At 31.4% G+C, this 16,937-nt stretch overlaps 1 protein-coding gene across 1 annotated transcript in view; it reads left to right on the top strand.

Annotated features, from left to right (window-relative positions):
- LOC118187659 (exportin-4-like) overlaps positions 1–16,937 on the top strand; it is a 113,549-nt gene that overhangs the window by 76,363 nt on the left and 20,249 nt on the right. The window contains exons 14-17 of the mRNA XM_035357922.2: positions 2,016–2,175; positions 4,826–4,995; positions 15,667–15,835; positions 16,006–16,299. Coding sequence (XP_035213813.1) covers positions 2,016–2,175; positions 4,826–4,995; positions 15,667–15,835; positions 16,006–16,299 — 793 coding nt within the window. The remainder of the gene's footprint in view (positions 1–2,015; positions 2,176–4,825; positions 4,996–15,666; positions 15,836–16,005; positions 16,300–16,937) is intronic.

Raw genomic sequence — 16,937 nt, 5'->3', positions numbered from 1 at the left:
AATATAGAATAACTGAATATTTTTAAAATGACGTTTTAACTCGAATCGTGGGAATCAATATATTAAGTAATTACAAAAAATTATTAGTTAAATGTTAATGAAATTCATAGTAATGATTGCTGAAATTTTATTCTATGAAGTAATAATAGCTAATATGCTTTTCGTATGTAATTGAAATGAATTTCATGACTTAATATTATATTTAATTTCATGCTAAGATAAATGTATTTGCCTCCACATAAGTAAGGCAAAAATAGTCAACTTAAGTGAAATACGAGGGCTATCCAGAAAGTAGATTACGTTTTGGAATAAAAAAATAAACAAAGTATAGGAAACAAATTTTATTATATACAGATGAAAGCCACACTCAAATACTACTTTTCTACATAGTCACCATACAAATTAAGGCATTTATCGTAGCGATGTACGAGCTTGGAAATTCCTTCCTCGAAAAATTCGGCCGCCTGCGCCTTCAACCACTTCGTTACCTCTTCTTGCCTTCCATCTTGCACAAAACTTGTGGTAACCAAGCTTTTCGCTGATGATTTCGTGCAACAAACTTCGCGAAATTTGTGGAAAACTCAAAGAAAGTTCCGTTATTGTGAAATTTCGATTTTCACGGACTTTAGCATCGACTTTTTCAAGAAGTTCGGCGGTCACTATGCTGGGTCTCCCACTTCGATCTTCGTCGTGAACATTGGTTCGGCCATTTTGAAATCTTATGACCCACTGACGCACTCCACCTTCAGTGATAATGTTGTCCCCATACACTTCACGAAGCTGCCGATAGATTTCTATCGGTTTACAGTTTTTTGCAGTCAGAAACCTTATTACTGAGCGCACCTCGCAGCTCGCGGGATTTTCAATTAACGCAGACATTTCAAACCGTCACAGTATCTGAACGGAGCACAGCACGAACCTCTCACTAGCACGGCTAGATGCAGACTGAGCTGCGCAACGCTCTGACCCCAAGATGGCCGCGCTAGCCCCGCCCCTAGCGGACACAGACGGAAACGTAATCTACTTCCTGGATGGCCCTCGTATAAACTAATGAAAAAAGTAAAAATATAATAAATATGTGGCGGAATATACTAAAGCCCTCAAAACCTTAGAAAAGAATGTCAACACATGTTGATTATTTGCACCAATTTCAGCATTTGATAGAACTGTTGTGTTTTGGTGTGGATTTATATGTATGTTTAACCTTGATTTCACTGATCAGTGTCCCCTCCCAAGTTCATATTTAGAGAGGCTTAAAACAAAATGAGCCATGAAAGTAATCAAACAAACATGTTTTGTCAATGAAATTGTGACTTCTTGTGGGGGTGTGCATAATGAGAAAGTATCCAAAGCTAAAAAATTCTAAATAATGAATGCAATTTTTGGATATATTTGCTTTTTAACATTTCCTCTAGAAGAAAATTCTTTTGCTTTATTTGTTTTAGTGAGAGAGCACAAATGCTGGCTAATTGGTTTCTCTCCAAATTAAAGGGTCTCATTTTAAGATGATGACAAAATCAATAGAAATACAAGTTAATTCAAATAAACCAAAACATGAATTATTTATCACTGCTGTCCTCCACCAAGTACGCACCCCAAAAATTGAAAGTCTAGAAGAGAAGGAAGAAAAAATACTGTGTGTGTATGCTCTTGCAGATAAAACTGACATGGAATTATAGAATTTATTTTATAGCATTAAAGTATTGAGTTTAGTGGTTGTAAAATTCCATACACCTAATGTCATTCATATGTATCGTTGTTTCTAAATGTATATTATGTGTTTTGGATCGCGTTGACTTTCCTTGAAAATTTAAATAAGTGTGGGGGAGGAGTTGGATTATAAAAACTTTCAGAATAGTTATTACTTTGGTTTTCTATTATAAAATTTAATTTGTTTTAGTTAATAATTTTTTCTGCATGTATTTATAGCATAAATGAAAAGCATGAATAATAAAAAAATTTTGTTTCAAATCATTATTTTGTGAAGATTTGTTAACTGTATTTTCACTCTTTAGGCTGATTGCTGCTGTATTTCGTCTCTGTGAGGTAGAAAAAAGGGCCTTAGAGGCTAACTTGACCCATTTACTTAGCCCTGAAGTTGCATTAACATTAGTCTGGTTCCTTGGCAGATTTTCTGTGACATATTTATTACCTAATGAATCATACTACACAGAGGTAGTATATTTTATGTTAAATCATACATCTCTTTAAGCTAAAGCAATGTCATTTTTGGATATAAGTTGTTTTTTTCCACTATTTATATTTTTGCATTGTTTAGGATATTAAGAACTGATTGGTGATTTGATTTAATGCTGCACTAAATTTATATTACTTTGTTATAATCAGCTTAAGTCAAATATCTATTTGCAATATTAATTCTGATTAATTATTACTGGCATTAAGGAATTATCTCAATTATCTTTAGATAATAAGTGATTGGTTTGAAGCATATAATGATTTTTTAAAAAACTTTATACTGCAATAATTTCTATTTGAAGTTATCTTAATATAGAGGAACATCTACATGCCATACATGTTTATATAGAAGTACATTCCATAAAAATGTTTTAGGAGACAAGTTTTAATTACCAGAAATCGTTTAGAGAGCCATGAGGTTAATAAAGCAAGATTTTGGCTTTCCAAAATTTGAAAGTGCCGAAATACATTAAAATGATTCTGCTTTTGCTGCTTGATTATTATAGTCAGTGCTACCATATCCTTTCTTAACTTCACTGATTTAATTTATTTTTATATATTTGTTCTCATATGATAAGCTGCTTTTTTTTTTCAGTATGGTGAGTTTTGCATGAAAATGCTGCAGAAGCCAATTGAGAAATCAGTATACTCATGTGTTGTTAGACAGTGTCAATGCCAAGAGTATTTAAGAAGTTGTGAGGATTTTAAAGAAGAATTTATAAGTTAGCAGTCAAAAGAGCTGGAAAATGAAAAAATAAAATATTACTGAAATCAAATAATCTATCACATGGGAAGAAATAACAGAGAGGCTTCACCATGCTCAATCAGCAGCAGTAAATTACTTAAAATGAATAACAATTTTTTTTTTACTAGATTCTACGTGAATTTGCAGCTGAAAATTGTCAGCAACAAATATCAATTTGTACTTCTTTGTTTGCAAAAAATAAATGGAGTACTTCTTAACTGGAGTATATTACACCTGTATTTTTTTAAAGTATTCTCTTTGCTAATACCGTATTTGATGGCATATAAAACACACTTTTGTTCCTAAATTTGGTCTCAAAAAAGTTACCTGCATCATATACGTGAAGGACACATGTTAACTTTCAGTACTGAATGCTATTTTTAGCCCGGATAAAGGTCTAGACACACATAACTTTTTCTACATCTACATGTATGTGGCTTTCTAAATAAGGGTGTGTCTTATATGCCGTCAAATACGGTATTACTCTGATAAGACCCTGTTTGAGTCTGAAAGAGAAGCCAAGTCTTGCAGAAAAACCAGAGTTGCATTCAAAGAAGATTTTGCTGTGCATATAGTAAGATGTGGAAGATGGGATTTATTTCAAACTATTATAAAATAATCAACTCTTTAATATTGACATCACCTATTTGAAATCATACGCTCAGGCCACCAGTATTTATTGGTAAACATGATGTGATTCTTCAGTAGAATAATGTTAAATCATGCAATGCAAATGTGACTCGACAGTAGCATATTGAGATAAAAAATGACTCATTGGAAATCCATACTCATCCATGAAAGGGTCTTGATGTTGTTATTTAGGTCCAGCATTTTTTTTTTTTTTTTGTAGGCAAGAACTTAAAAAGAGGTTGAAAACTTAGTAAATGAATATTTTTCATAAAATTAAGACTTCCTCAAAAGGAATTGAAAAGTTGCCTTTAAAGGTGGTCAAAAATCATAGACGATGATTGGATGAAAAAAATGTTGTATGTTTATCATTATCCATGTTAATATGAAAATGCAACAAAATTGAAGTAAACTTCATTTATTTTTATAGGTATATTTCCTAATTCTTATTTACTAAGCTTCAACCATAATTAATACATTTTAGCTTAATGCTTTGTTTTCTGAATAAACATTTTGAGTGTTAATCAGGGTATATATTATGGTTGAATGCAAAACATAACTAGAATTTTAAAAGACAGTTTGATTTCTAAACAAAGTGTCTTTCCCCTAACTTTGCCCCTTTTGGTAAATATTGTCTATTATTGCAAGCAGTATAGATTCAAAGCAGTTGTTAGATCTGAAACAGTAAATTAATTGTGCAACTGTTGTCTCATTATTTGGTATATCTCAAACATCCATAAAAATAATAATTAACTCATAAAAAACATGTTGAGGGTTAAGACATAGTTGCAAGTGATTGTCATTTTTGGTACTGATTGAGACTCCCATTTAAGCATAAGATAGTAATATAAAAAAAATTTCATTCTATATTAAATTAATTTTTGGTTTAGAAGATATAAATGTAATTGTCTTGTTTCATTTGTGAAATATATGTATTTAATATTTGAGAATATTTTGTATAGGTGACATATTTAATGTTTTCTTGTTTAGTATTATAAAAACTCTGGCCCTTGAAAGGCAGAATTGCATTTACTGCATTTTATTTATTTAGTTCAGATGAGATGCTCTGAGGAAGGAACTTCAGATTTAATTGTTAAATTTTCATTTTTATAATCTTTTTTATTTTGCATTAAAAGCATTATCTCACATTTTTTTAAAAGTGTGTATTATTAAAAAAAACTATACATGGTTTAGTATTTTTGAAATTTATTAATTTGTGTTGTTGAAAATTTGATAACAGAATTTTTGCAATTTTAGTTGAGTTTGACTTTAACTCAAGCATTTGGAAAAGACACAGAAGCTGGATTGTGGACTTTAGATTTCGTAATTGGAAAATTAGAGTCTAATCTATCATTTTGGTCAAGTGAAACCAAATTAGTTACTGAAACTGCACATACTCTTGCTGTAGTGTTAAATAATACAGAAAGGTAAGAAAAATTAAGATCTATTTTCATAACATCTGTTTTGTAGAAATATATTTATTATATACATTTGTTATTTTGATTAATGTTGTCAGTTGGATGCAGGTCCGCTTTGATGTATTTTCTCTTGGGAAGATCATGATATGCAATAAATTCTTGTTTTCTGTGTTATATGCTGTAGCAGCTTGCATAGGTCACTATATGACCCTATGTTTACTCAGGTATTAGTCTAGAAACTCCACAAAATTATCTTTTGAAATAATGTTTTCAGTATTTTGTTAAGAACAATTTACCATCAGCTGAAAACATTATTCTTTGCAATCATCTTCATTTACTTGTGAAATTAATTGCTCGGATCATAAAAGCAATTCCACTTCTCTCAGTTTTTAAATTTTCAAAGCTGAATTTTCAAATAGCGTGTTATGTGAGATCATGAGCTCACAAGTTATTTGAGAAACTATTTCTAGATAAACGTGAATTGCATTTTAAAGAATATTGCACATAAATCTTTTCTTACAGTCATTCCATAATGTAGAATTAAACACTTTAAAGACATGTTATGAAAAGGTCTTTTTATTCCCTCCTTCCTCACCAGTGTTATGAGTATTACACTCCTTCCCCCCAATAAGATGGAAATTTGACTTTTAAGACTAATTTTCCAAAACGTTTATCAGAAACGAGTTCATGAATTCATTCATTTTCATGCCTGTGGGTACAGTCTGGCACAAAATCATAATCTCTCCCTCAGATATGCAAGGGTCAACAGGAGTGTATCAGACACCGCAAAAGTCAATTACGACTTTACAAACTCACCATCCCTACCTCAAGATGATCTAATTCCAGGGACATGACTTCTTACAAAGAAAAGATAACTCTTCGCCGGTTTCCCACTAACCCAAGTTCAGTTGCGTTATGGCATTTGGAGCTGAAGTTCCAGTCTCTTTGTCCAGGTTAGGAAATATTAACACCATTCCCTTTTGGTCAACAGGGAACAAACACAGTTCTATTGGGCAAAGCTCGGTGTCTCCATTCGGAACAGATTTCTCCTATCGCGCAGGACCGAGTAACTCATGTTCAACTGCTGTTCACATGGAACACTTCTCCACTTTCAGTCCTCAAGGTTCTTACTTGAGTATTGCTAAGTTCATCAGAAGTTTCAAAAGGTTCGTGATGGCTGATTGGATTACTGATTTTTTTTCACACCCTTAATCGATCAAGTACAGGGAGCTAAATTTAACCACTACATATTTATATATAAACCCCCCTAATAATTACTAGAGGGAAAAAGTGACCATTGATACCAAAGTCTCTGTGTGAGTTTTGCTTGACAAAAGATATAAATAAAGTAAATATATTTACAAAAATACACTACATTACACAAAACATTTTATTTACTTTGATATGGACCTAAAAATATGCTACACAACATAAATATCCATGGTTTTCACATTAAACTTGCCTGATCATCCATTGCCTGATGTTGCATTCCTAGACAAAGCGTAATTTTTAAATACCACCTTTGCAGAGAAAGAGCTGAGCATGTTAATTTTGGACTCTTGGATGTGGTTTTGGTGAGATACTTCAAAGGATTGCATTTTATAATGATCTTCACTGTTCCTCCCAAAATTCACTTATGAAATTCTGGAGCCTGAACAAAACTATCCATGCCACCTTTTCCTTTCCTCCCCAGCTCCTCTGAGCATCGAAAAATTTTCAGGATGCAATTGCAATTGATTTATAATACACTCCTACATTCCTATGAGTTAGACAACAGCCGACCACAACATTTGACATCCAAATGCACCTGAAATGGCATATTGAAATCAGGTATGGCCAAAGATGTCCCCTGACATAGAATATTTTTCAGTTTCTAGAAATAGAAAGTTGCTTCTTTGATTTAGCCCCACTTTGATTTAGCCCCATGTGCAATATTTGTTGCATTTTTTCCTCGTCAAATCCGTTAAAGGTCCAGCTATCTCTACATAGTTTGGAATATATATGCAATAAAATTCCATGAAATCCAATAGACTTCTTTTCTATTCGTGGGTCCATCTGCTGTTTAATTGCTGCAGTCTTAGTAGGATCTGGGCCATGTTTACTGTTTCCTATCGTATGACCTAAGTAATCCATTGCTTAGCTACAAAATCACATGTACTGAACCTGACAGAATTTTCCTCCTTAAAATTTTTCAGTTCCTTAAAATCATTTCTAAATCCTTCAGGTGTTTCTCGAATGTGTTTGAAAAAAGTTGTAATATCATCGATATATGCTTAGGCGAAATCACTATGCCAGGAAAGGGCTTTATTTATTTCTCTTTGAAAAGTGCCTAAAACACCACATTTGCCAATTTTCAAGCTTAAAAAAATTTCTCCATAACTGTTGGTTTCTTTTATAATTTCCTTTACTAATGCATCTGTTAAAAACTATTTAAAATATTGTATTGGCTGTACAATATTTGGAGGAACTGTGGTCCAGTGACTCTTGGTGTTAAAATAAAATGTGTTCTTTCTGGAATAACTAATTCTTCTAATATCACACCATTCATCTAAGCATTCTAACAAATCTTTGTTTTCACTTTCAATAATTTTCATTCTTCATCTCTTTGATGGTATAATTTTGCTACCACTAATGAGGTATCAGAATAATAAACTACATTGCCATCTAAATTATTTTTAAATGCTTAGAAATAATGTATATCTTCACTATAACTCAGTCAAAATTTTCATCTTAACATTCATTCATCTCTCCATGTTTTTAAACATAAGGAAGGTCAGAAAGTAATTTAACTCAATATTAGAGACTTAGTATGTTTTAAGTGCAGGTAACAATGGTGAATGCCAACAGTGACATAGCAGCTTAAGCATAATTATGTTAAAAACATTTGGCTCCGCAGCGGAGCCACCAAAGTTGCTAAACAAATGAGTGATATCTCCATATCAGAGCCAACGGAGAGATAAGGGTTAAATGCACAGAATTTAGTTTAAAGAAAATATAATTTTAAATGCTTTTAAAATACAAAAACAGAGAAAGGCTAAAATGATTGCTTAGTATTTTAAATTGCTGATGAATTTTTTGTACATGCTTGTAGTTAATGCACATGCAATCACATATAATTTCTCACAGGAGTTAATTAAAGAACATGAAGAATTAATTAAAAAACATTAAATTAACATTAGGAATTAATTAAAGAACATGGAGCATGAATGAGATTATTTAAACTTTATGGTTCAGCGAATAATTTATTGAAATCATTTTGGCAACCTTCATTAAATTTTTTTACTGCAAAACAGAGTTTGTGTTTTTAACTGAATAAACATAGAAGAGAGGTTTATGGAAACTTAAGTATAAATCCATGATGAATCTTTATTAATGGAAGAATGATTTTAGTTAGGGAATGTTCAGGAGTTTAAATATATGTGTAAACAGGCTTCGTAGCGGTCCTTACAAGTGCTTATAAGTCCTTATATTTGAAAATAAAATATAAAGGCCCTTACTTTTTCTTTAAAGCCTTTATTTTTTTGTTTTTAGTGCTTATTTTTTGCTTTTAGTGCTTTTTTTTAAAGAACACGCATTTTTCCCTGTACCAAAGCCGAAACTAAATAAACAACTTTTCTTCCGTACATGTAATGTCAAGATGGTGAATCATACTCCTGGAAATTGCTTTTCCCCCCTTTCTCTGCATTAACGTAACCTATGGTGCGGGTGCGAGTACAGCACATTGTTCTGTTGGTCAAAGAATTGCGAAAACGGTAGAAAATTCTGGTACATTCGGTATTCTTTTCCTCCCACCCAAATACTACACATGTTTGAATTTCTATCAAGATTTTAATAATTTGCATTCTCGTTCCGCGTGGTCAGTTTATATTCGTGTTTATTATGATCGTTATCCTTATATTATGAATATATGAATGAATATTTATAATAATATAGTTGCAGTAACTGCTGAAGTATAGATAAACTTCCAAAAATGGGTGTGTTTTTACACAGATTAGCTTTCTAAGAAATAATATTCGGAATGGCTTAAATATAAGGAAAGTAACCAAATAGTCAAAATAAGGTATTCTTCTGTTTTGAGGATTGTAAAAAATTGCAGCGTATGCCAGGGTTGCCACGCTACCTGGAAAACCGGAAAAAGTCAGGGAATTTGGAAATTGACCAAAAAATTTAGGGAATTTAAGTGTTTTAGTCAAAATCTTCAAAAGTCAGGGAATTTCATACAACGATCCCGCCAAAAAAGGCGAGTTTTGCGCCGACGTCGGAAGAGATCACTTTTTTGGCGAATTGTGTATCACGTGAGTGTCATTTGGGCAGCTGGCATAGAGCGAATTTTCGCAGCTCCAATTTGATTGTCTTTTTAGAAAGGCAAAGCAAGTTTCCCGCAACTTTTGGTTTCCAGTAACCTCGAGAATCGCATGTGCAGTGCATGAACTAAAGAAAGTACATGTTCTCGTATAAAACAAAATGGGTTTAATCCTGGTATACGGTACCATGAAGGTTAGAATTAAAAAAATATGTATCGTAAAGAAGGAAAACCTCTCTGCAACAGACGTGGCTTGGTTCCATCATAGCGGGAAACAGATGTGCACGCGCGATATATCTGTCTCCAAAGCTCGAAACCGGTGTCGAAGTTCAAAGGTCACGTTATCAAGAGTTCATAAAATGAATATCGTTTAAAATGTCTTTAAACTCTAAAGGAAAAGAAAATATTTTTTGGCGCAAGTAAATTAATTCATGGATTAGTTATTTTGAGGGGGGAAATAATCTACGAAAATCCGTTTTAAAAATTATTCCGAAAAATCCAAGAAAAAACATTCTTTGATAAAACGTTTCTTTTTGGATTTTTTGCAATAATTTAAAAACGGATTTTCGTAGTTTTCTTTTTTTGTCAAAGAACGTTTCTTCTTAACACGTGTTTTTCAATTTCCTGTACACATCGCGGAGAGGGAAATTCTGGCCGTTCCGTCGTCAAATCCCTTGGCAAATTTTCCCTCCGCTTTTTACATGACGTTCTTTGATCAGAATAATCTCCATGTATGGTAAGCGGGATTTGGCGACATGATGATGAGCAGTAAACGGGTCATTTTGTTCTTGGCGACAGTTTTCAAAATCATGCGAAGGCCGTATCGTATACTAGGATTTTACCGCAAAATCTTTTTTTTTTTTTTTCTTTTTAATAAATACCTTGTCATTTTGGCAGTAAAATAAAAAATAGTAATCAATCATCTAGGATAACCATGTAGTATAACTATATTCGCTAAAATATCGTTGATTATTCTAATTAAATTTTTAAGTAATTATATTTATTTTTATGTTATTCATATCATTTAATGTTGCTTCTTCCCTCTAAATTTATTTATCATTAGTAAATAATATTTCCAAATTTCAGGAAATTTTCTCTGGCATAATCCTGAAATTAATTCTAGTAGTATGATGACATCACAAAATTTAATGCACATATTTTTTCCTTTTGTATGCTGTGAAATAAATATAAAATATCTCAATTTAGTAAAAAAATATCATTAAATAGATTTCTTTCTTTCGTTTAGCTGCAGAATGTCTGTAAAAAAAGCCTTATTTTATTCCAGATTGGGCAGATTTTAATCTCAATCTTCAGTGGAGAAAACAACTCCTATTATAATTATATTTGTGTTGTCAGGTGTTAAGGTAAGGCACCTTAACACTGTGTTAAGAATACACCTCACACAATATAAATTTACCTAAAATCTAACCTAACTTTTAGCACTGCGTTGTGATTTATAAGAACCGGATTAGCCTCGTGTTGAACTGGGGATGATCATAAGTAATAATTAAATAAAACGTACAATTGATTATCCAATGTATATATCTTAAATTTTATTATTAAGTTTTTTAAGCGGAAAAGTAAACAAAATTATCAAACAAAGTGTACCAAGAATAATTAAGAATAAATGTCCTCTGAGATTTATTGAATAATTAAGTGAATTTGCTACACAGTACAAGTAATACCATAATTAATTTACCTCTTAGCACAGCCAACATTACGCGGATAGACTAAAACATACATAAACATTTCTCAAAACATACCTGGAAAAGTCAGGGAATTTTATTCTCCTGTTTGAGTGGCAACCCTGGTATGTACAAAAGTGCCAAATCTAGCAAGCACACCCATTTAACAGCACACCAAATGTAGCGTACGCGCTGGTTTCAGATTGCGTAAGTTTATATAGTTCTATATTTCTTAAGACGCCATTGAAATACTAGTTTAATTTTTAAATCCTTTTTTGATATCATATTGATTTAACAATTTGGGAATTGCCCATGATGAAAAGTCGGCAATAAAATTTTGGGTAAAGTGCTTAACGCGTTTTTAAGAATTGTACATACTCGGTATCCATGTGCACATCAATCTATTTTCACTTAAAAAAAATCCCAGAATTGCAAAAAAAAAAAAAAATGGCACTGCGCACCCCCTTGATTTTATCTATGTACACATCGACCTATTTTCATTTAAAAAGTAAAATAAAATTGACAAAAATCCAATTGTTTTTACCCTTGTAAAAAGCGGCAAACAAATAAGTGAGCGATTCTGCACTTCTGAATTCCAATTCTGAATATTTTCAAAGAAAAGGCATCATTCATTATAGAAAATTACATTTGAACAACCAACGAGATGAAATTATGCTTTAGCGATAAGTCGGTAGCGAATAGCGTTGCAGGCATCCATTCAGTTATATTTAGCAATTTTTATATAAATTATAATAATGATCTGAAATAGTTATTTACTCTTATGTTTTCATTCAGTCATGTTTAGCCTTTTTCATATAAATTATAATAATAAAAAAGTATTATATGAAATTAACCTTTCATCTAAATTAAAACTTCAATCTTAGATAGTTATTTACTGTTATACTTCCTTTCTTGCCGCAATTATTAGGGTTGCCACAATTATTTTTGGCGGCATTTGCATCAACAGTAGTTTGGCGATTTTTTACGGCCCTCGAAACCGAATACAGTCAAAAGTCGTTAATCCGGACTCGTCCGGACTTCGGCGATTCCGGATTATAGATCATCAGTTTAAATCTCGTAAGATGGCATGCAGAAATTCTAAAATTAAAAATATGAAACCGTAATTTATGAAATAAAGAACAATTATGATCTAAAGGGTATCAAAATTTGCAAAAAGAAAAAGCTTAATATTTATTTGTTTACTTTATTAAACATTTCTTTCAATGTAAGTTGTTTAAGTTTTGCTTCGTTTCATGTGATAATACTTTCTCTTTAATTCTATTAAACAGACATAATTTCTTGTTCAGTTACAAAGTTCCGCCGTTCAAGTCCTATAATTGCTGTGTCAAGAACACCGACTAATTTGTCAATCGAATTTTTTTTTTTGTTTTCAATAACCTCTGTCACTTTTCTTCGCTATCGGAAGCGAATTATAATGACGAGGAACTTGTTTTAAATCATATCAAAGACGGAGCATATCGAGATGAAATATTACATTTGGGAAGGAATTATAAGCCAAATAAAATAAAAACATCTGCGCTGAAGATAAGGATAGTGCTGACAAATCAACTTCCAATTCATTACGCGCCCGCCGCCGAGCAGCGTGAAATTGATAAACAGATTTCGGATTTCAAAACACACTTTCGCTTTAGATCCTTTACATATTAACAAATATATATCGGAAATTCTATTTGATATAATCGAAAGTTTAAGCTTACTTTTATAAAATTGCTCTTACAGTCTGCAAAAAATAATAAGCCGGATGCAATTCGAAAATTAAGGAACAACGCAATCATCAACATTAACTGAAATAGATAATTAGATAATTTTAGCTTATACGTCCATTATACATAAAATGCGCACTCGAAAACGTATTCTGCACTTGCGCACACTCATATGCGCAGTCGTAAAAGGTCTTACGCGCACGCGTGAACGCCTCTGCGCATGTGTCAACGCGGCGCATGCGCAGAAAGTTTTTAGTTTTTATGTCCGGATTATAGATCATTCCGAATTATGGGTGTCCGAATTAACGACTTTTGACTGTAGTACCCAAAATAATTTCTCTTTTTTTTTGCCAATACATTCATTATACAGTACGGAGGTTGGGAGGTTCTCCCCTTTCTCCGCAAAATCTCTAATATTGAAGCAGCGGAGTTTTTTTTTTTTTTTTTTTTTTTTTTTTTTTGTCATTGTCCAATCTGAATTGAATAGGACTAAAAGTTTTTGCGGTCTACCCAACCTAAGCGAAGATTGATTCTATTCCGGAAATTCAATGCAGTCGGTTGAAAATTAGAATCAGAAACACCTCAAATTAGTAAGTCTTTCTTTTCCTTTATTTAGTTCTTTATTTTCCGAATACCGGCAGCTGTTGATTCCGATTGCGTAATATCACATGTGGAGGAATTACGCCGCATGTATCGCGCAATAACGTTTGCGGTATTTTGTAGAGATAATTAATTTTGATATTCAGTCCGAGATTTGTTTATGAACACTTAAAAGAGTTTTACTGTGCTTTCTAAGCAGAATATTTCTCAGTTCCATTGGTCTATTTTTATATGATGCACATATCGAAATATCAAAATCATTTATTTAGTCGAGAAATCTAAAGAACGGCTACAATCTCCCCCACTCCTCTTTTTCCAGTTACTATCCGGAATATTCGGCAATTTCCAAGTATGCAGATTAGTTAAGCTTTTAAAGGATGACTGCATGAAGCAATTTCCCGTCTTCTGATTTCAGAAATGTGCCTCTTTTTTACTTAAATTACTTTGCTTGGAATATATGTTAAGGGAAAACTGTTATGCAGTGAAAATTTAGAAAGTGTTCAGAATTTTGATTTAAGTTAAATTATTTAAATATGAGTGGGAAAATAAATTGTATTTATTATTAGGTGCCAAACAAATACAATTAATATGAATTTTTATTATTTATTTTCTATATTTTGAACTGAAATTTCTTCAATGCTCATTCTCTTAATAAATATTGCATTGCTCATATTTTATTTTAAATTACAAGTACAATTAAATTACAATTTTTCTTTTAAGGTTATGCAGTTGTGTATAATGTAATTAGACAAGGTGCTTATTTTTTCCTTAAAATGTGCTTGAAAAGTGTTTAGAGGTGCTTATTTTTTTGACTAAAATGTGGCTACGAACCCTGTGTAAATGCCCAAAATGAGTGCCTAAAGAGAAGTTCATTGTAAATCATATTATAAATTTATTATAAGTATTATAAATATGAAATAAATAAACTACACCATGAAAATTATCTTTTGATTTGCTATTTCTTCTTGTGACGTCTGATGTCCATGACATATAATATGATTTGAAGGAAAAAATATTGCAAAATATTTTGTTTCTATGCTTGAACCTAGAAAGAAAATAATCCAAGGAATGAGACTTTGTAATAACAAACAGAACATTTATTAACTTAACAATAATAAATGAACAAAATTAACAAGAATGGTGGTGGTCCACAGTCAGTACTGTGCTTTCTAGTAGCAGCAATACAGTCACAATGGCGCAGCTATTTGTAGTAACCACAAGCAGCTTAAATGCATAGCCTGGAATTAGGCAAAAAAGGAAATCCAAAAACTGCTTCCAAGCAGCACTCCACTATCATGGCCATCCAACACATTTCTAATATAGAAAATTATAATGATTTATTATCTAATTTATACTACATTTGGTTAAACTTCGGTGAATATAATATAATGAGTTTTGAAGTACACTGTATTTCCTTGCTTATTTTGCCCCTGCCGTTTTAGCACCAGGTTCTGAGAACTTTAAAAATATTTGCATAATTTTCCGCTTTCAGTGCATTTAGAGAATGAGCTTCCCATAAATTTTAAAATGGAATTGACTTCATAGGGATTATTTTCATCTTACTAACAAAGAAAAATCTTGCAAACTATTTGCAAATGCCATGCCAAATCTTCCCCTTTTAACTGTTGAATGTTTCACCAGCCTAATGCAAGAATCGACCAATCACAGCAAAACAAATGCAAACTGACATTCAATCTGCAGTTTTGCAGCATCATCTGCACATTTGTTTTTCTAATTATTTAGAGATGATCTGAGGCCTAAAGAGTAACAGAGACTATGATAGGATTTTATACGACAAAAGAATGGATGAGATTCAAGTTACAGGGAAGTAAAAATAGAGATCATATTAGATAGTTAATATTGCTACGCATTCTTATTGGAAGGTAGGGTTTTTTTTAAAGAAATAATATTGTGATAATTGCTTGTTTATTCATGACTATTTTTCATTAGTTTTATTCTTGCTGTAACCATGTCTTTTGGAAATTAAATTATTTACATGATTTTCCCTTTCAATTTTCAGGCAATAAAATTAGTGAAAAAATGGGGCAAAATATGCAAAGAAATTCAGCATTTGTGAATCAAAATTAATATTTAATAAATGTTCAAAATTTGTGTGCAAATTATGTATTTATTAACTATTAGTTTTTCATGTCAAAATTAACAGTTAGTAACTAAATTAGAATTAAATTTAGAAGTTTTAAAGGTGAAGTTATAAAAGTTCGTTTTATTTTTTCTTTGATAATCAGCATATGCAATAAATCCATATAAATAAAAATTTAATTTATAATATATGATTAAATTTGGAATGTTTTGTAAATAATGTAGTAAAACTATGTATTATAAAGATTTAATTTTTTTTTTCCCCCAGAGGTGATAAAGCTATAAATTGTGCATCCTTAATTAGTTTAGTGAAGAAACAATCAAATGGACTTTTTCAGTCTTTACCAACCGCTGCCAAACGTTCTCTACTTAAATCTCTAGTGATTGTTGGTACTGCAAATAAACAGCCTGAAGTCAGAGACAGATACTGGGAAGAAGTAAATACATTTAAAGATGACTTGAATATTTTTAATTGCAATTTTGCTCTTTTGTTGATGTGAAAAATTATGATTTATATACAAAATTAAAATATATTTAGTAATGTTTATTTTAATTATGCTTTTTATGCATTTTAACTTCAATGAAAATTTTCTCTTTTCTTGAATAGCTTTTAAAGCCCCTGCAAGAAAAATTCCAAGCTGTCATATGTTCGCCTGCTTTTGCTCAAACATATCACACAAAGCAAGTTCAAACTGAAGTCATAGATTTAATCGAGTGCTTAACTGGTGTGGTGGATGGTTGCACATTATCAAATTTGTCCTACTTATTGCCTTTTGTAAACCCTCATTTTGAAGAAGTTGTGAAACTTGTTGATATCTATCACAATTATAGTGATATTGTTGGAATGGTCTTCCAAGTATTTTGTGTAGCTGCTAAAAGAATTTTATGTTATTTGACTACGGTTTGTTAATAATCTTATTAATAATATTAATTTATCAAATATCTTTCATATTGTATGTCTTTAACAAATTAATGTATCTAAAACACTTGTAGAATATATAGTTTTGTTTTTTTCATGGAAAATTTTATTACATTATGACTTAATTGCTATTTTAATTTAAAGTGAAAAAATTGGCCAAACGTGCTCTCAGATGGCAATAAATAATAGGCAAAATGTTTGGATCTTATTTAATATGTTAATATTAAATAATTCTTTATTTAATATGTTAATATTAAATAAAGAATAAGAAATGGCGTTAATGCAAGAATCAGGTGAAAGACACACTATTCTTGTCTCTGCCCCCATGAAGATATACATTTTCTGCACTCTTGAATGCAATAAATAAATTCAGCACCTTCATTTATTAACTTAAACTCAGTGTTAAAATGAATAGTTCATTTATTAGATTTTTGATTAATATTGTCTATTATTATTGCATTCAGTTCCACCAGTAACTTTTTTGTTCCTTTCTTCATTGTTAAGCAGTTTCTACAGCCACAGTGCTTGTTTGCTTAGTGTGAATAATATAAGAAATATAAGACTTATTTTTAAATCACATATGAGAAAGTATATTGCATTACTGAGACTACTATCAAATA

The sequence above is a fragment of the Stegodyphus dumicola genome, chromosome 1, assembly GCF_044657685.1.
Source record: "Stegodyphus dumicola isolate Sdum_Otavi_A_Nest chromosome 1, ASM4465768v1".
NCBI classification, from domain to species: Eukaryota; Metazoa; Arthropoda; class Arachnida; order Araneae; family Eresidae; genus Stegodyphus; species Stegodyphus dumicola.
The sequence above is the reverse complement of the archived record's forward strand: the minus strand, read 5'-3'. Positions and strand labels throughout refer to the sequence as shown.